General features: G+C 36.3%; 1 protein-coding gene across 2 annotated transcripts in view; it reads right to left on the bottom strand.

Annotated features, from left to right (window-relative positions):
* The window catches only part of XPO4_1 (Exportin-4), a 33,627-nt gene extending 16,133 nt beyond the window's left edge, over positions 1-17,494 (bottom strand). For both annotated transcript variants that reach the window (XM_051216697.1, XM_051216696.1), the window contains exons 1-12: positions 16,949-17,494; positions 16,817-16,913; positions 15,906-16,075; positions 13,770-14,045; positions 12,596-12,730; positions 10,754-10,925; positions 9,262-9,386; positions 6,811-7,404; positions 5,294-5,522; positions 4,323-4,516; positions 2,542-2,790; positions 1,818-1,972 (exon numbers count right to left, since the gene is read on the bottom strand). In XM_051216697.1, coding sequence (XP_051065292.1) covers positions 1,818-1,972; positions 2,542-2,790; positions 4,323-4,516; positions 5,294-5,522; positions 6,811-7,404; positions 9,262-9,386; positions 10,754-10,925; positions 12,596-12,730; positions 13,770-14,045; positions 15,906-16,075; positions 16,817-16,913; positions 16,949-16,996 — 2,444 coding nt within the window. In that variant the 5' untranslated portion in view covers positions 16,997-17,494. The remainder of the gene's footprint in view (positions 1-1,817; positions 1,973-2,541; positions 2,791-4,322; positions 4,517-5,293; positions 5,523-6,810; positions 7,405-9,261; positions 9,387-10,753; positions 10,926-12,595; positions 12,731-13,769; positions 14,046-15,905; positions 16,076-16,816; positions 16,914-16,948) is intronic.
* Positions 17,495-23,907: the final 6,413 nt, after the last annotated feature.

The raw sequence follows: 23,907 nt of genomic DNA, 5'->3' as shown, positions 1-23,907 counted from the left end.
GATAAGATTAACCAGATTTACTGCTGCGGAGTTAATAGAGGTCCCAGTTACTAATTTCGTAACATAATGACTCAAAATCTGCTAGTCGAATTAAATCTTCAGTCTCATTAGCACAGCTAGTTTAATCGTTGTATTCGAATCTAATTTGAATGCGAAATTTATAATTTTATGAGACAACAAATTGTTCATAACTCTGAAACACAAAAATTATTGGTTAAAAAGACGCTTTTCTTAATTATATATATATACATATCCTGCTTCGATTTGGGCACCCGGACGGTATCACAGCCCTCACACATATCAAATGAGATCTGCGTGGCGCATATGTATTTTGTGCCTCCTTGTACCAATATCTATGTGTTAAAATAAATAAGTAATATTACATATATATATGGAGAGAGAGAGATTTGTGGAGATTGTAGAATTTCCAAAGTTTACATGACGAACTGACCTTAGACCACCATTCAAAACGTGGACGGCCGTCTTGTTCTAGTATGAGACAACTCAATAGTGCCTGTCTACGACCTCGCGTCCGGAAAATTGGACCCAAAACCTTCGGTAAAACTAATGAACGCCTAATCTTTAGACGACAGAGCCGACATCTAATGATGTACACGCTGAGATCAGTAAAGTTCGGCTATGTAAAGTGTGAAGAAAAATTATCTCAAGAACGACAGTTGTGCAATATTGTGAATCGATTAAAACTAGACATAATTAGTACGACAAACTAAATTGATAAACTAGTTATTCATGTTTACGATAGTGTTTTCCTTTTTTGTCTATAAGGAATGAGTACCATTTAGGTAATAATGGCAAGATCTTAAGTATTCTATCAATTAAGTTTAGATTGGATATCATTTCAGAGCTACTGAATTTACAAGCTGATAACTATGTGAGAATTTCTAGCCAGTATGACAGCTATAAATGGATAGATGAAACCATTGTACAATCTTTGTTTACTGCTGCTGTGATGTAATAATACTCTATTATAAAAGAAAATTAGAGAATATTATGTCAGTTAAACATAAAGAACGTAGAAGCTGAGATATATGTGCGTCGATTCAAGTTGCCGCATTGTATCAAAACATCAAGATGTCAAAGTGATCTGAGCAGTAATAGTATTAGTGATAGTAGAAACGATCAGAGCACAGAAGAGATGATTTTAAAAGCAAATATGAATTCATGGAATGAGGAAATATTTTTTAAAGTAATTAAATCACTTATATGATTAATAACATAAGTGAATGAATATGCATAAGTAAGCATATATATGGGAAGCAAAATTCGGCTCACACGTCCGTGTCGTGCCTCTTGGACCGTGGAACGGATGACCCATGAACTAACGTGAGCGGTAACCCGGGTGATAGAGGTCAGGCTAATTACCCACTCAACCGATACCCCCAAACCGATTACGAACTCCACAAAGAAACACAGCATAATTACTCTTGGATGGAGAAACGACAAAAAATTGACAAAAGTGATGCAAGTAATGTACGGAGTTGCTCCTTACGTGGCAAACTCTAACTGGTTGCAAAAACAGCTAGTCTAGCCCCGGTAGTTGTGCCGTGTTTCGATGTGGCCTGTTTTCTCTCCATAAGGGCCTACTAGGCTTCACCAAATTGTTTGGCTTGAAGGGGGGGACAAGCATATATATGTTTAAGATAACTTGGTTTCCTAAATTGTATTGTTAATTTCCTTGATTCTAACATCAACTGTTTAAAAAATTCGTTAAACATCCAGTGAGGAATAATAAAAATGTTCTTTTCTTTCTTTCAAAATAAAAGTATTTATGAGAAAAAAACACAAATGAAACATACATTATTAAAGAAGGAATATGTGTATATGGTAAATTGTCTGGAGGCCAACTACTATTCATATCAGGACATTGTGCAATAGACATTAATATTAAACGACGACTATTTATCACATCAACTGTATCATTAGAACCAAGATATAAAATTTGATGAGGTATCTGAACAAAATTAGATGAAAGAAAATAAATAAACAAGAGAATATCAATTGTTTATACATAAAATACGATATATATGTCAAGTAGGTAAAGTTTGATAGTTCTATCAAGCGTATCTATATCTTAGAGGCTATGCGTTCGCGCGCGAGACTGAAGGTCCTGGGTTCGAATCCAGCGAGCAGAATCGTGGATGCGCACGGCTGAGGAGCTCCACGATAGGACGAAACGGTTGTCCAGTGCTTCCAGGTTTTTAATGGTGGTCTGACATCAATCAGTTCATGATCTCAACCAAAAACTTAATAATCTCCACAACCCTATACTGATCTTAAGTAAATCTTGTACAGATTAATAATTGATATAAATTGGAATTCAATTCAATATTATTAACCAACTTAAAAGTTAGAAACCGGGTAGGATTAGTTAAACCAATTTGTTAGTAAAAAGGAAACATGAATAAGGTATTTTTAGACATTTTACAAAGTCAGACTTAATAAATGTACTTGAATCGAATTTCATAATTTAATTAATACTACATAGTATATAGTAATAATGATGAAAACTAACACACTTACTGAGAATTGTGTATCCCATGGAGAACCCATTCGTAGAACACTTGTTAGTGATGCAGGACCAGAGACAAGAAAATGTCCACTAATCAACAATAGCCAATGAATATCTTCGAATAAATCAATTGATTTTAAAGATTCACAGCTTTGTAATTGAATCACTTGGGTAACACGTTCATTTATTAAACGAACAAGTGTAGTGACTGATTCTTCAGGAGTAGATAAACCACAAGATCCTACAGCGAATAAACTATCCTGAATAAAATGAATGAAAATGTACACAGATATAATATAGGATTATATATATATATATATATATAGTAGAACCGAAGTTAAACAAGGCTGCCTAATCTCTCCCCTTTTCTTTCTTCTGGCGGCTGACTGTATCATGAAAACCTCCACATCTGAAGAGAAGCACGGAAAACAATTGACAATTTGGATGTAACTAAAGGATTTGAACTTCATACACACGAACAAATGCAGATGAAAACAACTAGTGTAGCAGCAGCCTCTGCATCAGTAGGCCTCAATATACACAATGGAAAAGCTAAGAGCCTCAAATACAACACCAAGAACACCAACCCAGTCACACTTGATGGAGAAACACTGGAAGAGGTAGATAGTTTCACGTATCTGGGTAGCAACATAGATGAACGTGGAGGATCTGATGCAGACGTAAATGCGAGGATTGTCAAACCAAGGACAGCATTCCTACGGTTGAACAACACACAGAACTAAAAACAACTGTCAACTAACATCAAAGTCACAATCTTCAATACTAACGTCAAGACAGTTCTACTGTATGGAGCTGAAACTTGGTGAACCACCATAACCATCTTCAAAAAGGCATAAGTATTTATAAATTTATTTATATACTGGATGTCCATTGAATAGATAGCATGAGCAACAGCCTAATGTAGGAGATTACAAACCAACTTCCAGATGAAGAGGAAACTAGAAAAAGACGATGGAGGTGTAGAGGACATCATGAGGCAAGCCTTAACTTAGCGTTATGAATGGAAAGGGAAAATAGGAAGGCAAAAGAACATTTGAATCCCGAGATTTCTTCATACTTTTTTCCTTTTTCTTTACCTAATCTCCTCTAACAGTACTAATATTGTTACAATTCTTATTGCTCTGGGATTTGTCTCGAAAAAACTTTAGTCCGTTGTGTTAATTTGGTTACAACAACTTCAACCGATGTACAAATGTGTCAGGTTTTACGTTGTGTACGACTGACTGACTAATTGACTGAGGTAATGCAAAACAATAAACTAACAATTTAACAGCTAACAACTACTGCTATAATTCAATAACACAAGTACTCAAGTTGATCCATTTAATCGAGAATCACATGTTACAAAAAAATGTAGAAGGTTAAAAGGTTAATTTGTGAATTCCTTGAGAAATTGCAACAAGTGACAAAACCTTTTTTAAGAAAACAGATTGGTGATTGTTTCTGCTATAAACCAGCAATATTTGGATAATCAATATAAATTATTGTATACTAAACAGTTAGTTCACTTTATTAGGACTTATCATTGTAATAATCGTTAAAACTTGTATTAGGATCATTTTCAGAATTCGGAAAGAGTTTGCTAACGTGAACACCAAGCAATGAAAATATTTTGTTTGGTTAGCCTTGAAAGGATAACTAGATATGTGTTGGTGAAACATGGTTGTTGAATAGATTAAGACAACTCCTATAGAACTTCAATGATTAATCAACTCTAAAAAGCTATCCTCAAAAAGAATAAAACGCTAACACCGAGATTCAAACCAACTACCTCTGAAGAAGTCATATCATCTTCATCCAATTCAAGATCAATCTCTTCATTATTATCATGACTGCAAGTTCGACGCAAACCAACCGGTTGAGCCATTTTGGATGCAAGGAAAAATTGGAATAATTGTGATTGTCGTGATGAATTACTACTTCGTAACAATCCAAGTAGCTTTTTCATTTTCTGAGCCAACTGGTCTATAGTCAAATATGTAAAACAAATGAAAGGAACACAGATATTGTTGAAAATTTGAGAAAACATATTACAGGTAGACAAACAATTTACTTCTCTCATTCAAACTTCCAACGTGGCGGTTGAAAGTTTGAAAACAATAAAGTAATATATTCTTGTTCTTAAACCTAAAGTATCTACATTTAGAAGATTACATAAAGTGTTTTGTGTCACTGATATCTTGAGAGCGCTACTCGTTTTTTATTGTAGTTAAACGAATAAATAGCCAGTAAACTTAGAGACAGAAATCCAGTGACAATTAAAATAGTTTGGATATGTACAATATATGGCCAGACGACGAACTTCTTGTATGAATTAAGCAAGATGGAAAAGCTAACCACACTACACAATGTCAGATTTGTGTTGCTTAAGTATATTGCTTATGAGTAACTGTATAATTGTCTTGTTTACATTGATTACATTATTACTGCTTGATGTACCCATTATCCGTTTGACCATACCTAAATGGTAAGATATTGAGACATCTATACCATCAAAAAATGTTTACTTATTAAAACTGTAGTCCGTCGAGTGATTCTATTTTCAACCACAATATCAATAAAGCAGAAAATCGCGAGTTTGATTCCAACAACCTCCCCCCCCCAGGTTTCGCTATTTCAATCATCTTTATTTCATATACTATCACGAGACATGGCTTAAACTGGAAATACAACCAAAATACATCAAATTTAATCAAAACGAAACGATGTATAACTAGATAACATAAACAATGTAAGAATTACCAGAGTTTTGTACTTGTCCAGTAGTTAAAGGCAACGGTGAATTATCTTCATCCGTAGAACCAATTGTTGTTAGATTGTGATTCTTTTGAGATCGTGCCTGTTCACTTAACGATGATGGGATTAAATCAAGAAGATCACTCCAACAGTTGAATAGACGTTCAACAGCTTCATGAGCTAACTGACCATTATCATCTCCATCTGTGGAACATTCTGTCTGTATTCGTATACACTGGAAGACAGATGGTAAGTAGCAATATATAAATAAAGATTATCAAGTGGACAATTGTAGAAACAACTCACTTTAAAAAGTTCTAAATACTGAGCAATTAAAAAGACTGAACTCATTGGTAATTTAAGACAGATTTTTCGAAGCAACTCCAGAAATGATATCATCAATAGTAGGAGCAACAATTTTTCTGTCTTCAAATTAATTGCCAGTAACTAGTAAATTATTATTCACCAAAATGAACTATATGGTTGGTCCAAGCCTCATGTATAATAAGACATTACAATGGGACAGTTGTACCACAACTTAAAAATCAGTATCTTGTTGATTCGCTTAGGATGACAAATTTAAATGGTACTGTGGTGTGGATTACTTATATCCATATCAGCAGTATATAACGGTGGTCAGGCATAAAGTGTATTTTAGCAGAAGATCGATAAGGAAACAACCGAAACGGAACGCAACCGGTACAAAAATGCATGAACAATGAAATCTGAGACAATGGACTGATATTTGCAAAGGGACAGTGAAGTTTGAGACGATGGATTGATATTTTACAAATTAACTATTTATTATATGGCTCTCAGATTTGAATTAGATGCTCTGTGATTTCGTGTCAAAATACATTCAACTGTCCCCACTCGTGTTCTTGTTCACTACAGTACTATTGTTGTGTGAGCTGCTTATATTGATATGAGTAGTATATGACGCGAGTTAAAACGTAATGTCTGGCAGCAGAAGATGAGGTGAAGATCAAGAAAGGAAGAGCGAGAACACAATGGAATTTGTAAGAAAACGCATGTACAATGGAATGGGAGACAATGGATTAGTGTTTGCAACGAAAACAGTCCAGTTTGATATGATGCATTGATATTTTTGCAAATTGACAATTGACTTTATGGTATTCCGATTTTATTGAGATAGTCTGCAATTTTCGTGCTAAATACATTCGATTGTCCCTACCCGTGTTCTTGTTCACTACACTTTTACTAAAGATAACAATAACGCTGGGTTACACTAATAACTAAACCAGATATGAGATAAATGATGTAATGGTTATTTTATTACTTTGGAGAAAATCAAGGGCTCACATTATTTACAATGAGTAAAGTTGAAAAAATAAAAGAGTTCTCCTTGTGTTTCCTTATTTTGAGAATATTTTCGATTACTGCACCTCAAGAAATTAAATTTTATCCTACCTATTTATCTTTATTCATATATACACAAATAGAAGGCAAGTAACTTGTTAGTAATAAATGATAAAAAAACTATAATACATAGAAAAACCAACCTGTATTAATAGGGAAGAAAGAAAAGCAAAGAATTTATCCATCACCCATAAACTAATTAAACCAATATGAAACATAGACTGGCATATTTCACTGGATAAAGATTCTTGTGAGCTGAATTTAGGCAATGATAAAACTCGTTCAACAGGTTCCCATGCACGTGAACTATTCAACATTAAATTAAGAATGAATTCAGATAAGATAGATAACTCATATGGTAATAAATTTTCTAATGTTATACTTGGAATTGAACGACTATCTGCTATTCGATTAGATATTTCATTACGTATTCCTGGTATTTGATCTGTGAGCGACTCGAATGATAATTGTATGGGATCTTCCATAGGTATTTCTTTTCCTAGCCAACAATTTAAATTTTCAATTAGTATTAGGTAATGCATTGTACTTGGTGAACCCAGTGATTGATTTTCATTATAATTTGATGAAGAAATTCCATTGTGGTAAGATGAATTATTATTTATACAAGTTAATGAAGAAATTGGATAAATCAGAGGGCCAGACATTAAAGAGAAGCGAACTAAACATGACAATGTTCGTGCACCAAGCAGATCTGAACCGCGAACCCATGTGTGTAACTGATGAGAAATTATAAGAATTAACCAAGTAGAATGGCATAAATAGACAATGATGTGCGTTAGGTAAAAAAGTTACTCAAAAACAAGCGTAACAACTTTTTTAATTTAGTTACTAATAGTGGAGTCCACCATATGTTCAGCATTCAACTTGTCAGTCATAAGTTAAGTTAATTGTTTGTCAAATTGTGTCCACATATCCATTTATTTATTTAAATCATTATACATTCTGGTAAAATTGAACTGTCATGATGAGGGGTGTCCGAAATCTGATATTGATATAAAATGTGCTAAACGCTAACCCCCCGCCACGCACCTGACCACTTGAGCGAGAACACAAGAGAGGATGAGAAAGCATACTGGGCTATCGAATAATATGCACAAATACTCATATATATATATATATATATATATATATACCTTAGAAAATCAATCCATTTCTTAGCCAATGATAGGCACTAGTCCTTTGGATCACTTCTGATTGATCCAAGAGCTCTCGAAAAATACACCATGCAAATAAACAGATAACATTGTGAAAGAGTAAAAGAGAAAACACCAGTAAAATCAGTGAACAAATGAATAGGAATAACGCTCATTAAGAGATACAGATCAGTTAAAGATACAGTACAGAAAGATAGCCGCCAGCTTCCAATTTCGAGCCACATCTAATAACGCTTCAAGCAACTGAAGTTTCACTATCTCTAAGACCTCAACTGGGGAGTCATAATGAAACGACAGATCCTATTCTCATACAACTTCTCTTCATAATACAGCACCATATCATAAAATGACCGCGTCTCTGCTTTTTTCCATTCAGTCTCAGTGTCGAAGCTGCTGGGACGACATATGTTGGCCTGCATTTAGTGGAGAGTAGATATGTAATCAATACGCACAAGATCTGACCAAAAAAACAGTCCACACCACACAAGTCAGTCTTTTGAGGGTTTTTTACAATCTACAGAGTAGAATGGATGGCCTTATTGTTACAGTATTTCAATATACATCATTTGAAATGTCGAAGAGGTATCCAGTATGAATTGCCATAGAAGATTTCCAGGCTTTTTACTTATTTGGTTATAATGATCTGCCATTCGTTCAGCAAATAATATGCATAAATATTTTCATTAATCAAATCACTATATTAAGTACTCATTAACATCTGCATTCTCAATAAAATAGAAAAATGAACGGTGAAGATTTACTTGTAAACACTTGTTCTGAAAATAATACAATGAATTACTACTACCACTACTACTATTCATGAATTAAACTTATAGGACAGTCATATATATGGAACTAGTACTGAGTTAAAGATTTGGAACTTTGATCTTTTATTGGGAGGAAGGGGTGAGTTTTAAGAAATGAGAACACAAATAGAGGATTTCATAGTGATGATGTATCAAGGTCATGATGACAATTAAACTAAAAACCTCTCCACAAGTAACCTAGATACTAATATATTTCAATATACAAGCCTAAAATATTACCAAATTACATTTATTGTCGACAGATCCCAATGGATGAAAACTGTAATGAACACTTTCACGTTGAATAAAAATAAGGAGAACTCAGTGAAGAAAATGATTTCGTCGAAAAGAAAACTCTCTTTGTTGAATTCTCTTTATTTTTATTCAATGACACAATGGATTATTTTAACTTTCACGTTAGTATGAAATTCACTTGGGAAAAAAAGGATAAACTATGAAGTGAGAATGTGACAGAACAATAAATTTTTTTATGTCCATGGGAAAATTGCTGAATATGTACGTATAAAGTGTAAGCTTAATTTCGTCATATGACGAGAGCAAAGTAAGTAAACCTTACAGAATATTATTCAGCATAGTAAAACGGTTTACCTACTTTAATAAATAGTAATAAAGTCCTCGGAAAGGCATCTGTTCCCATCGTATCACTCCATTTATCACTAGGACGAAAACGAGCTTCTTGATCAGAACGTCTTAACTGACTGGCATGAAAACGAATAACTGAGAGAAGAAAAAAGAAAACGCATAAAGAAAATACTTAAGAACCTGAAAATATGTGAGATGAGTACAAAAATTTGTGAAGATTTCTAAGGAACTTGGAAGTCATAGGTTTTGTACGCCTACATGTTAGGAAATTTTGGAGTAAATAAGAAAGTTAAGAATTTATGCTGAAAACTAGAAATTGTGAGGAAAATATTGAGTAGATAAAATGTGTTAGATAAACAAATATTGACATGTGAAGTTCATCAACTCCGGAGTTTGTGTTAAATAGCAACTAGATGTTATGATTCCTAAATTTGATCAAACTCTGAAGTTTAGAGACAAACTAGTCGTTAGGATGGGTTATAAATCCTATAAGAGTAAAGTGGTTTTAGAACATTGTAAATAACAATTAAGACTGCAGTAGTAGAATGTGTGAGAAATTTTATTAAAATTAGAGTAAGACACAATGCAAATTTATGAAATCTTTCAATGCCAGTTTCGATAATTAGATCTTATGATAGATTTTGTGACATACTTGATTCACAGATGTCTTAGAAATATTACTGGCATCTGCTGATATCACAGGGTAAGTAATAGTGAGGTTAGACGTAGGGTATAAGAGAATGATGGTAAATCAGTTGATGAGGTTGTGAATCTTCATCAACTGAAATGGTTGGGCCACATACTAAGCATGTCCAACCACCGATTACCACGACGCGCAATGCTGACTAGTGTTGGAGACGGTTGGAAGAAAGTTAGGGGTGGCCAAACCAAAACGTGGCATCAGTGCTTGAAGACACTAACCTCTAGTCTGAGCCATGTTGATAGATGCAGACTACTTGGTTGGGGTCCGCGTGACTATCGTAATCAATGGTTGGAGACTCTGGGTGACATGGCTCAGAATTAATCACAATGGCGTAGGTGTATACAATCTCTGTCTTCCTTTAAACTATGAGATCAAAATCGCTTCATATCTTTCTACGAACTAGTTCTTTCTTCCTGTAATATGTCATTATTCGCAACGTCTCTTTTAGATATTACCACCACTGAATTAACTACTTCTATGAATCCAGTGTTCACTTTGTTGTGCTAACGAGGTATGGCAACTTGGACCGATGTATATATGTGCCTGGTCCTACGTTGTAGCTGACTGACTGACTGATACTTGATTCTTAAAGCAGATTCAACACAGGACATGTTGTTAGTATACGTATATATTTTTAACTAATCTTTTCTGACCCATCATCCAAGCTACTCTAATCATAAATAACTGACTGACACCTAATAAATGGGGTAACTTTAATAACAATACTACCGTATACATAAATTCCACGTTATTCTGAATAGTTATAAAATCTAAAATTAATATAGCACAATAAACTCACGTTCACGTGGTAAGAAATCCCAACCTGTAATCATATCCAGGCAACTTATTACTCTGAATACTACTTCACTTTGTCCTTGACTTAATGCTGAACAGTCCAGTGACGACCAATAAACTAACAGTTGATTTGCTAAGCAAAGTAAATTTTTAAATAATCGTACTAGTTCATAGTCCTGATGGTAAAAAGTACAAGGTAAAACAATAATTACATATACACAAGTGAGACTGAACAATTGTTTACAGGGAAAAACGAAACTGAATATACAATTAAATCTATCAGCTATGTATAGAACGGAGTTTACTTGCTGTACGAATCAGTAAATATGTGAAAGTTTGCACAAAACAGGGTTACACTTATTACGAATCTTAACGATATTCAGTTGGTTATAATTGACAAACAGTCTAGAACAAATGTGCGTCAGTTCAAGTTCCTATACCGCGGCAGGATAAGAAAACGAATAGTAGAAGAGTCGAAATAGTACTAGAATCAATAATAGTAAGATTAAACAGTGAAGAACAGGGTTAGAATGCGATAACTTCAGTGGTGTGTAAAAGAGGAACTCGTAAACCAAGTGATAAACTTGATGGAATACGGTGGATAACTTTACTAGCTTTATTCAAGTCAACTCGACATCCAATATCCACCGAGTGAGCGACAATAGAACTCTCAGTTATCTTTATTAGCTGTCCTTTGGTCAGCCAGTCAAAGTGAATACCATTTTCTATAACTGTCCGATGATGATGAGTACTAACAACAAAGAATGAATTCGCCACATCCTTATATGTTTATTAAATCAATTGTTCCTGTGGAACCAGTTTTATAGAGCTTACAAGCCTATTATTGAGTGAACAAACCTACTTTGTCAAATGTTTTTACTTTTGTGTTCCTACAAAATTCTAATTTCTGTATCTTTATTTTCACGTAACTACTATTAAATTCAATTTTCATCAAAGTGTGTTGTTGATTATCGTATTATATACAATACAATCTGACAACCGCTGATCTACATGTTTACAACTCCCACAACTAATTACTTGAATTATTATGATTGTCTCACCCTACATCTTTCAGTTACTTAGTTAATCATTTAAAATTACTACCATAATCACTTGTGAAACTGTAACGCTATTATATAACAATATTTCGCAATTAGTATTATCATGTCATTATGTATAGAGTGTGAACTCATCATGAGAAACTAATTGAAAAATATTTTTCGCTCTATTTATCTTTACACTAAACAACAATTAGACCAGTTCTATGATATGGAATGACATTGTCGATAGACATTAATCCAGTAATGAAGGGGGACTACTTGTCCTGCCATCGTTTATCGGACGAGATGTACATTTCTAATGAAAAATTATAAATAGGAATAACAGTATAAACACATTTCAATATTCGGTGTTTTAAAGAAGCTCGAATTACTAGAGATAAACATATAGATTCAAAGTAAAAAAGATGGTTGGATAAACTGAGGTCCTGGATCCAATCACTTGGAAATAAAAGCTCAATTATGAATAATTTGGAACTAAGGCGAATACAATTCCAGTATATTCACCAACAAACCATCTTTAAACAAAACAGAATAATACACGAAGACGTAGATACTTTCAAAACAGTTGACCTATCACAATATACAGCATAGTTTTAGTGGTTAGGGTCTACAATCAATTGGTGAACTAGACACTCCAGGATCTCTATTCATCAAAATTATCAATAACATGCAGTTTGATTTATTTTATAAGCAACAAATAAAATTCATATGAATAGAAATTTTTCCCAAAAGGACAATGACTAAACTTTTCTAAAGTGTTTGTTGACAGAAAAAAATTGGTATACCTGAAATCTAGCTCGAAGGAAAACATGTGCTTCCAATGGCATATTCAACTGTGCACTGTCTTCGGAGTAGGAAAATTCATCCAATAATGCAGACAATATAAACAGACCTAATAATCCTCGTTTAAAAATAGGTTCCTAAAAAGAGGGTAGAATTCAAAATCCATAACAAAGGAAAAGTATGATGCAAAAGGATGAGAATTATTAATATAGGAATGCAATATATTAGTCACATGAACCCCGACTGACAGGCCATTTTGTAATTTCAGTGAACTTAAATAACAACCTCTTAATTGACAGATGATCATAAAATGGTTTTTCTAAATTCAAAATAGGGTAACTTTAACATCAACTACATTAAGAATTGACGCATCAATGATAGTGTGTCGGAGTTTAACTTAAATTAACAGAATAAGGTAAGTGACGAGATGATTCCATTTACCTAAAAAGCGTTGGAAATGGAGTCAGAAACTCCACAAACGTTTGCACTTCTGGGCGAGAATACCTTATCAACTGATGCGATTGTAATCACAGATTCTTTGTATTTTTAATGGTCGCGTACCACTTCAAGAAAAAAGTATTAGCAGAGATCCAATCTAAGAAAGTTAAATACTTTTATTTTGTGATGGACTTATTTATTGGTTTAAAAACTAGAATAAACCGATGATAGAAATCGAATTGAAATTAAGTACTTGGGGTATGGACCACACTCCAAATGTGAGGGTTAAAAATACTACACGGTTTCATAAACCGAATTAGGTAGGGTGTAATTAGAAACTGGGACTGAGTGGCTGGAAGTCGAACACCTTAGACATTAAGTAACTCCCGATATAACAAACAGATTCACTCTGAATCTCCATAGAAAGCAAGGTTCTTTTGATTCCGCCTCTGTCTACCTTTGAGATATTGTTTTTTAAAAAAGCGAATAGTTAAACACACACACACACTGCCGGCTAAAAATCTAGACGTGAGAAAAAATCAGATGAATTGAACAAACAGACGACGACTACTCCGTACAAAATTTGACAGAATTTTTGAATATAAAAACATTTTAATTCTTATGCTTACAAGGATGGAACTGTCATTTGATTGTAATAAGCCACAAAATTAACTAACTGAAATCATATAAGAAAACAAATTTCATAAAAACAAACCAAATTATTTGAAATCCACATACTTGATCGTTATTTATGCCAGATAAGTCTGATTGTGTAAGCGGCTGGATCAACTCTTCGATGTGTTCAATCAACTTAATCAATAACCAACAAGCAGGTCCTGGATCATCTGGTGGTGTGGTAAGTATTCGAGATCCTAGGCTAGTTGTATGAATGACATTTTCATCAACCTTTGTAGATCTCCAGGCAGCAGCAAGTTTTTCGGCATGGGCTGCTGAAGCTCTTTTAACGAGTGCTCCAGCAGCGCTTAAAATTCGCTGACGAGCAGCAGGACCGCACTGAAAAAGACATTTCATCATTATTGTACCATGAAAGCAAGAATAAGAGCACACTTAGTATTACAAACAGATACATATAGATACACCGTTATATTGTAGTGAACGGTAACTCAGGTGGGAGGAAACAAATTTATCTTTGAATGCAACATTACAGTTTCCGCAAAATATGGAAACCATATACTGAACACTTCATTTGCACATTTCCCATCAGTTATCTCTTACAAACTTCGTGGTTCATTCAGTCCTGTTGTTATTACAATTACTCTCTGTTTACATTCCTGTACTCTCCAATTCGATCTTTTCAATCTTCTGCTGCCAGGCATTCCAGTTCTGATTGTCGTTACATACTACTACCTTCAACATAAGTAGCATGCACACAATATGTTTATATTCTTCATCTAGACTTTCACTAAGAATAGTCTGAATAAAATAAGAGACTGGTTCAATTAAAAGCTTTTTAATATTCCTAAAAGGACTAGAAACACAGTCATGACTAAATAAGTTAAGCTTAAAGATAATTGAGTGGCGTCTTTGAAACTCCAACCCAAGAAAGACATTGGAGACCAACACAACCGTCTTCATAAAACCACCTATTTTAAGCAAGTATCAATTTAAGGCATTAACAAGACATTGTAATTGATGATAGACACAAAATAGACCATATCGGTAACATTCGTCCCTTGAAATTATCGATAAGATACCATTATTTCTTTTGAGCTAGGACTTTTCATAGATGTTTCGGTTCACGTTCGCACACCACACATTAACAAGGCAGGAGTCAGCAACATCAAAATCAGAGAAGATATGATAGAGATATGCATTGTATTTTAAGACTAAGGGTAAGAAGCATTTTCAGAAAGACGAATGGGATCGAAGGAAATCAAAGTGTAGAATGATACTGATTTACAAGCTAAGAGGAATTTGAATATGAACCACTGCCACCGATTTCGCACTAGTAGTCAGTGACTTATGCAGTGACAGCTTATTTACCACTCACCTTTCAACGCTATTCATAAGCTACGCAACATAGCATATTGATTGAATACGCGTGACATATGGCGCAAGCACGTCAGTAGACAAAGAACAACGTCATTCACCATAAACTTAACGTCTAGCTTCAACATCACTCACTTGACGGTTCCCCTACATTCAATTAATACTCAAAGGACCTTTTTGGTAAGACTATAATTTATGGACAACCCATGACCTTGGGATTCCCACATACTTACCAGGGTTAAATGAGAGTTATATATTAGTTTGAGAAACTAGGATTAGGATTTACAACTGAATGTTAGGTTTGGGAATTAAATTTACTGTTTCATCACGAACTGACATCAGCTATATATCCACCGACCTGGTAAATCGCTGGACATCTGCTTTTCGTTTTGCCAACCTCGTAAACTTCCTGGGAACCCAGCGTTTAGTTACTTTGAAAATGAATGACTTAAGATAGCCTGATGGGTTGAGCTTCAATCCCGGTCAGCAGTTAATTTCTAATTTATGGCTTCTAGAATACTATGAATAGGTGGGGCGGAATAAGAACATGAGACTTCGTGGCTAAAAGTCGAACGCCCTAACCGCTAATAAACGGGCGAAACCGAAGTGTTAAAGGGGATATACCAAGTACAGTCTGTGTGAAGGATATTCACACTACTCTACCATGACCAAAGTAGGTGTAGTACAGTTTAAACCTAACCTACGGATTGAAGGCCGAGTACCACTACGGAACCATTCAGCGACAAGGCTAAAGTATAGATATCTTACAAGCGAACAAGATTCGACCAACAATGGCACTGACAAATTGAGTGTATTAACGTTGAAATACACAGATGTATGTGTGTAAAAATTTAAAGAAATTACCTCGAATCCACGACTTTGTGACCATTCCAAGATGAAAGTTAGAAGCTGCAGTGCTTTACAGCCGTCTATACTTTCAAATGACGAAGCGAAAACAGAATTCCATTCTCTAACCACTGCATGGGACAGACATCGACCAGCTTCATATAGCAGACAATCATTATTTGAACGAGCTTTAAAAATTCGAAAAGCGAATGAGAATTCCGACAGTCATATTTATACTAATAACACTGGCTCATTGGTTTAAGAATAAACGCATTTGATTGATAGAACAAAAGCACCAGAGCAAGGAATCGTATTATTATTGTGAAGGAATAAAAAAGGCGAGAAACTAAGATATGAAAAATTAAATATTCTTAAAATTATCATGGCATGATTATATGAACGACTTGCTTCTTAGTACTTAAATATTCATATTACCCACATACTTCATAGGTACTGTATAATGACAGAAATTTCAAAACTTGTCACACTAATCAAAAACCCACTTGATGATGGAAGAGTTACCAGGATCTGTTTGGCGATGGAGTTGAAAGCACTGGTTCACGTAACCATTACCGAGAGTTTTGCCCCCATATGAGGTCACTAAAACAAAGCGGTATTTCGAGGAACAAATTAAATTGTCCTCCACTACTTGACTAGGGCTTGTGGAGAGCGAACCCAGGAGGGCCAGGTTGTCTCCAGATCTGGACGTGAATACGTAAATCGTTCTTCAGTTCTGGAATCCGGACCTACCTACCGGTGATCATTATGGATGTAATTTCTGACCTTAGAAGGGCATTCAATCAGGTTGACCAAGACTTTCTATGATACTGTGAACCAAAATTTGGGCGGAGTATGTACGCTAAGACTACTCATGTCAATAAAATACGCTTAAACATGTTAGGCACACTCATAACTAATAAACAACTCACTTAAAATAACAGTGCAGATTTCGTAAGGCTCAGAGCATGAACGGAACTGTAAAATCTTCTCTTCTGCTCGTTTACGATCTTCCGACTTTACCGACAGCTTTTACTGAAAATATAATAGACTCAAAATGTTACCAGTTGTGCAGTAGCTGCATCTTCCAACTGCTTAAGTACATCATCCATCAAAAAACAAGCGATATCCAAACCGTCCGCCCGTCCGATATCCAATAATTGTCTCGAATGGTTCTGCACCGCATAGAAGAAACTTTTGCTTAACGAGCTTCCGTATCTAATAACAGTGGATCACCAGTGCTGCGAGATAGGAACCTAGGTATATTTAACGATAAAAGAAGGAAATATTAGATTGTGGTGAGATATTGTCCTGTAGGGCCAGTGAAATGTCACTGAGCCCTAGCCAAATCATCCGGCAGTTGGATCACTGAATGTCGAACAGATCATCGCTCCCTGCCAAGGTCATGTACAACCAACGCACATTAGTAAATCGTATGCCATGGACTGGCCCATGCGGCAGTGGTCTTACTTTCGTTTGTATCTACCTTAACTAATATATTTCTGTAATAACGTCCTCTGTGTTGTAGTCTTCAAAGCATCTATGGTACCTTGATACGTCGATGGGGGTAGTCCATGTAAGGTGCTGACCACGAGGTTTGACATCGACATTAGCTAGTTTGTCACACCATTCACGTCTAACTCGAGTAGGCCTCCAATCATTTCGACATGGATCATCTACGTTGGTGATCTACACTGGTGAGCCTTCAGAATATATCACGTTCTCTCTTAAGGACTACTGGAAAGTAGCTTGCACCAGCTAACCCAGCAGAGTATTCCGGAATTTTACAAGCCTCGAGGAGTAGAAGATGTGCATACACTCCGTTCTGTTGTGTTGTTTCCAGTTTCTGGTTGTTACCCCTAAGGTGTATGTCGTAACTAAGCTTAAGTAGGTGTTTAAGGGGATGCCCAAACGTGTTTAGGAGGTTTTAAGTCATTACAAGGCCATCTCTAAGAGCCCTGTACTCTAATGAGTAAAGATTCAGTGATTGAAAGTCCCCTTCATAACACTTGAATTTGAGTCCTCGAACCGATTTCGTAGCTCACGTCGGTTATGTTCCAGAGTGTCCTTATCCTTCTGGAGTGAGGGATAAAATACTACGTCTCCATATTCTAAATGTGAACGAATAAAACTGATGAAGATTATGTGAAAGTCCTTCCATCGGACTGGTCAAAAATGCGCTCCAGTGTTACCAATGAAAGGTTTGCACGGGAGATATTTTTGTCACGATTAGCGTAAGACTTCAGATCGTAAGATGCCAACATATTTCAGATGAACTGCCTTACACTTTGAAGTCAAATCAGATCCTTCTGCAGTGCCAGGTTATCCTCCTGGTTGCATATTTCCACAGTTCCACATCATCAACGAGAGTAATGAATCGGAAGATACTTGTCGAGGGGGGTCATATGTATCAATAAAAAGAAGAAAAGAAGTTAGTGAGTAGTATGTAGTCACGTGAAACGTCGCATTTTAGACACTATAATTTTTGAGGATATTGAGAAAAGTGGTACCACGTGGTAGGTTGAAGGCTCCCTGCGTCAATATTCTTTGAGAATTGGTGTAATGTGAGTCAGCTTCCAATTTCGTGGTAATGTGCCTCGACTTAGCGAATGTTAGAACACCATGAATAGAGGTGTTGCTAGAGATTGAAGCCAAATCTCTCAGTGTAGTAGAGTGAACCTTATCTGATCCGGGTGATGTGTCCTCGTCTAGGTATTGCGGTTTCTTATTCATGAGGTCGGCGCTCAGGTCTACTTCTGAGAGTCTTGATGAGATGCGAGTGGTGCTCTCGTCGACGTGGTTAGTATGAGACGGTTCAAATGTCTGAAAGTGTTGTTCTGTCAGAATGTCGGCGGCGCTACTGTCTTTATAGATTTGGTCATTGGGACCCAACAATTAAGAAACTCTGGTTTTAAGTTGTCGAATAGAGGCTACACGATGGAATTAGCAGATCTCATTGTTGATTAGTTTGTCGACCAGGTTTATGCGATACTGAGATCTGTCTTTTCTCACAGTCTTTGTGCATCTGTTCCTTGCTTGTTTGAACTGCTCATATGTGTTGTCGCTAGTCCTTTTATAACCTGCTTAGTAGTAGTTTTTATGTTTAAGCATTCGAATAATGTTATTCTTCATATCATGAGTAATCTATTATTTTAGGATTTAGTCTATCATTATATGAACAAATGTAAATATACTTATTTCGAAACAGATAAATATTCCATATCGGTGGGACCGACTAAAGGAACACAACTTGCTGTAAATTCTCATTTTCACTTCTACTTTACCGATTGATTCTTTCTTATGTTGAACCATTTTTATATTCATCTGTTGAATAATGCTCATGCGCATTGTATTTTGATATTGATTAATACTCGTAGTTTACTAGCTCGAACAATACCAATAACTGACCACTCACGAGCGGATTAGTTATGGTGATTATGTAACGAGCTTTATTAACGTCTACATGCTTCAGTGTTAGACTCTTTAAAACATCAACCATTAGCAATTATTGCTCTTAGTCGACGTAAATATACAAAGGCAGGTAACTGATACAGGCAAATTTTGGTTAGGTATCTGATAAGTCTTCTAACTGAATGCTAGATTCGGTTCCTAAGCTCTTCTAGTAACCCCGGGCTAGATCTACACAGCAACTTGAACACAAGAAAAAAGGGACTGAATACAGAATAAACGCTTTACTCCAAAAGTTCGCTTATATGCAGAAAATCTAGGGTTTTTATAATGTTCCAGGTGGCCTGGGGATTCCGGGAAATTCTAGAACTCCACTAAACGTGGTGGCAGTATAGGTAATCATCCAATCAAAAACTTGACATATGACTTTTCACTTCATAGATGTTTCTGGCGAAACTTCTAATGAATGCTGATTGGATAATAAGCTTCTCAATGTTTTCAGAGCATTTTCGGCTTTTTTCGAAGAGTTTTCTGGATCTCCCCAACACCTCACTCTTTCGAAAAATAAGATCTCTTCTTCGTGTCTACCCGAAGTTTGATAACTGGTTTTCTACAGCGTTTGGACCTTATTGGTATCCAGCGTCTATGAGCGTCTTTTAGGAATCCTGTTATTGGAGTATCTGTAATTATCTCCAGTCAAAGATTAACTCGACTACCTACCGGGTTTAGCGTCCGTTCTTCTTTGTGTATTTGCTAATCCATGTGTCAAAAGTTCCACGCGCTTTGTACAAAACATTTACCATTCTCTTTTCTATGACTCCCGATTCCTGACGATTTTTCTCAATGCATGGCTCGACGAACACTTTATCGCCCACGTTAAAATTATGGATATTCTGATATTCTCCGCGTCCATCCAATGGTTTAGGTGGTAACATGGCGTTGACTCTCGTTCAGATGCTCCGTCCGGACATCACTTCAGCAGGGGACGGGTTTGTAGAATTATGGTCCACGCCTGCAAGGCCGAGTCATGCCATTCGACAAACTCCAACTCATTCAGCCCATAGTTCCCGCCTTCTGCAGCAGTAGGTATTTCTCCGCGTTAAGTATTGAATATCTATTTTCCAAGTTGTCTCGTGTTCAGCTTTGAGGATTGTGTGGTTATGGTCCAGTGCCATTACAGGTTCAAGAGGTCCGAAAGCCGACTAGGGGGAATAATATACTTGATTTATTGCTTACAATCAACATAGACTCAGTATCAGTGCATACCAGTCATGAGTTTTTTATGAGTGATCATAGAGTTGTATTTAGTATTATTCATTCTTTAAACGCCATACAACTGAACACTAAAGCTTCAATGATGTACGAGAGCAGACATTTCGATCGACGAACCTGGAAACGGACTGAAACCCTCATTCAATGTTTACCATAGGAAACTTATTTTGCCACAAATAATGTTGACATTGCGCTTTCCAATCTACACCACAACCTGATATATTGCCTTGACTCCGCTGCTCCAGTTACTGGATATGCGGCTTATAATGCTAATAGGGGCCTGAATACTTTTAGAACTTCTAAAAGAAGGCTTAGGAAATTAACACACCGCTACTACGAGCACAATGACGTGTATACACTTCAGAGTATGCTTAACTTGATCGACAGTAATGCTTCATCTAAACGCAAGTGTTTTATGAATATAGAAAATAAAGCCCTACGTTATAAAAGCCCAGAATTATCAATACTTCGGCTTTTTAAATCTCATGTGAATTCAAATTCTCATCTCACGACTAAATTCTTTATGGGTAAGGGAAGCAATGTTGATGACCCTATTATTATTCGCGAACAATCCAACAAACACTTCTCGCAATGCTGCAAAACTGGAACTGAAAACATTATGAACACATTTCCAATGCCGACATCCAGACAACTATCGAAAATTGATTTTATACCCTTCAAAATCAAGTAGACCATTGCTGCCCTAAAAAAGTCTCATGATGGTGGACCTCATCTCCTCGTCATTTGTGAAATATGGTAGTAGAGAACTCCCACTATTTTGTTTGGAACTTTTCAACCTATCTATGAAATATGGGATCTATACATCTGTATGGAAAACATCTCTTATCACCCTTAGATTCAAGATCACGTAGTGATATTGTTGACCATAGGCCAATTAATTTAACATCCGTGCTCTCAGGAACCATGTAAAAAATCATTCACAAACATCTATTATCATTTTTACTTTCGGCTAGTCTGATTAGCCCATCTCAACACGGGTTCATGACTAAACGCTCAGGTTTCACATCGCACCTGGAATTTTTTGATCGAATTACCCAGAGAAGAGATGTTGGTCAGTCAGTGATAATTCTTTACTTCTATTTTAGTAAGGCTTTCGAAAGTGTCTCACACAAACTTCTTCTTTTAAAACTCTCTTCATTTGGCATACAGAATCCGCTTTTATCTTGGCCCAAATTTTTTTTAGAAGAACGTAACCAAACAGTTCGCTTCGGGTCTCGCTACTCTCAACGTGTGAATGTAACCAGTAGGGTTATACAAGGAAGTGTGATTGTTTCATCACTCCTTTTATACAATGAGGTGTGTTTCCACTTTCACTATGGTAATTTTTTTCTTTTTGGCGATTACCTGGAAGTAGTTTATTCATTCTCTTCTCCCACGAAAAAAAGCTATATTTCAGCGGTAATCCAAGAGGAAATAAACAAGTTATACAAATGAACTGTTTCGTGGAATATGCCACTTAATGTTGACAAAAGTGGATATATTCACATTGGCCGCTGCCTAAACTTAAATCTGACTGCACACAAACATACACTCAAACCTCTCAACACTGTTCGTGACTTGCGTTTAAGATATAGCAACAGTCTAAACTTATCTGAGCACATTGCATTTCAAGTATCCAAAGCTAGAAAAATCATTAGAGTAATAATGATAAAATTCAAAAGTATCGAATTGAGAATGCATCTTACCCATTCTTGGACATGGTACTGTAGTTTACGGTAATTGCAGGCATAATAACATACGTACTTAAATTACGCCTGTTACTCCCAGTGGAGCATAGGCTGCCGACCAGCATTCTCCAACCCACTCTGTCCTGGGCCTTCTTTTCTACTTCCATCCAATTCTTGTTCATTTTTATCATGTCTATTTTCATTTCCCGGCGTAATGTGTTCTTTGGTCTTCCTCTGCTCCTATGGCTTTGAGGATTCCATGTGAGGGCTTGTCTTGTGACGCAGCCGGGTGCTTTCCTCAATACGTGTCTTATCCACTTCCAGCGCTTCTCCCTGATTTCTCCCTCCGCTGGGATCTGGTTTGTTCTCTCCCACAGTAGGTTGTTGCTAATAACAGGATAACAGGATATTATTATTATTATTATTATTATTATCAGTAATGTTTGAATAGTCTCTCTGTTATCATCGAGAACTTGATGCTTATCACTTTGTTAGCATATATGCATCATTTGAGCATTGCCTCAATATTAGTCATTATGTTACAAGTTATTTTGAATAAATGAATTGTGTCTAACGGTAGAATCGTAGAATTGTATTGAAAATCCTGACCTTGGTGTTGGTTGATAGAGAGTTGTTTTGAGTTCCAGATGTTCCTCAGTTGTAAATATGCTGCTCTTGCTTTGCCGATCCGCGCCTTCACATCTGCATCAGATCCACCCTGTTCATCAATGATGCTGCCCAGATATGTAAAGGTTTTTACATCTTCCAAATCTTCTCCGTCAATTGTGATTGGATTGGTGCATGCTGTGTTGTATTGGAGTATCTTGCTTTTCCCTTTGTGTATATTGAGACCTACTACTGCTGAGGCTGCTGCTACACTGTTCGTCTTCTCCTGCATTTGTTGTTGCGTTTGGGATAGAAGGGCCAGATCATCTGCGAAGTCTAGATCATCCAACTGCATCTTAGATGTCCATTGTATCCCGCGCTTCCCTTCAGACGTTGACATCTTCATGATCCAGTCGATCACCAGGAGAAAGAGAAAGGGTGAGAGTAAGCAACCTTGCCTAACACCGGTCTTCACTTCGAACGACTTTGTCTACTGTCCTCCATGCACAATTTTGCAGTGTAATCCATCATATGAGTTCTGTATGATATTGACTATCTTCTGAGGCACGCCGTAGTGTCGAAGAAGTTTCCATAGTGTTGTTCTGTCCACGCTATCAAATGCCTTTTCGTAGTCAATGAAGTTGATGTAGAGTGATGAATTCCATTCAATTGATTGTTCCACAATGATCCGTAGAGTTGCGATTTGGTCTGTACACGATCTATCCTTATGGAATCCTGCCTGTTGGTCACGAAGTTGGGCGTCTACGCAGTCCTTCATCCTGTTTAACAATACCCTGTTGAAGACTTTTCCCGGTATTGAGAGAAGAGTGATGCCCCTGTAGTTATCACACTTGCTGAGATCGCCGTTCTTCGGTATTTTGATCAGAAGTCCTTCTTTCCAGTCTTTTGGTACTTGTTCTTCATCACAAATATTATTGAAGAGAATGGGAAGTATCCTTGCAGTTGCCGCTACGTCTGCTTTTAGTGCCTCTTCTGGGATATTGTCCGGTCTTGCTGCTTTGCCACTCTTGATTTGTCCGATGACCATG

The sequence above is a fragment of the Schistosoma haematobium genome, chromosome 6 (assembly GCF_000699445.3).
Source record: "Schistosoma haematobium chromosome 6, whole genome shotgun sequence".
In the NCBI taxonomy this organism is placed as follows: Eukaryota; Metazoa; Platyhelminthes; class Trematoda; order Strigeidida; family Schistosomatidae; genus Schistosoma; species Schistosoma haematobium.
This window is presented reverse-complemented; position numbering and strand designations above follow the sequence as displayed.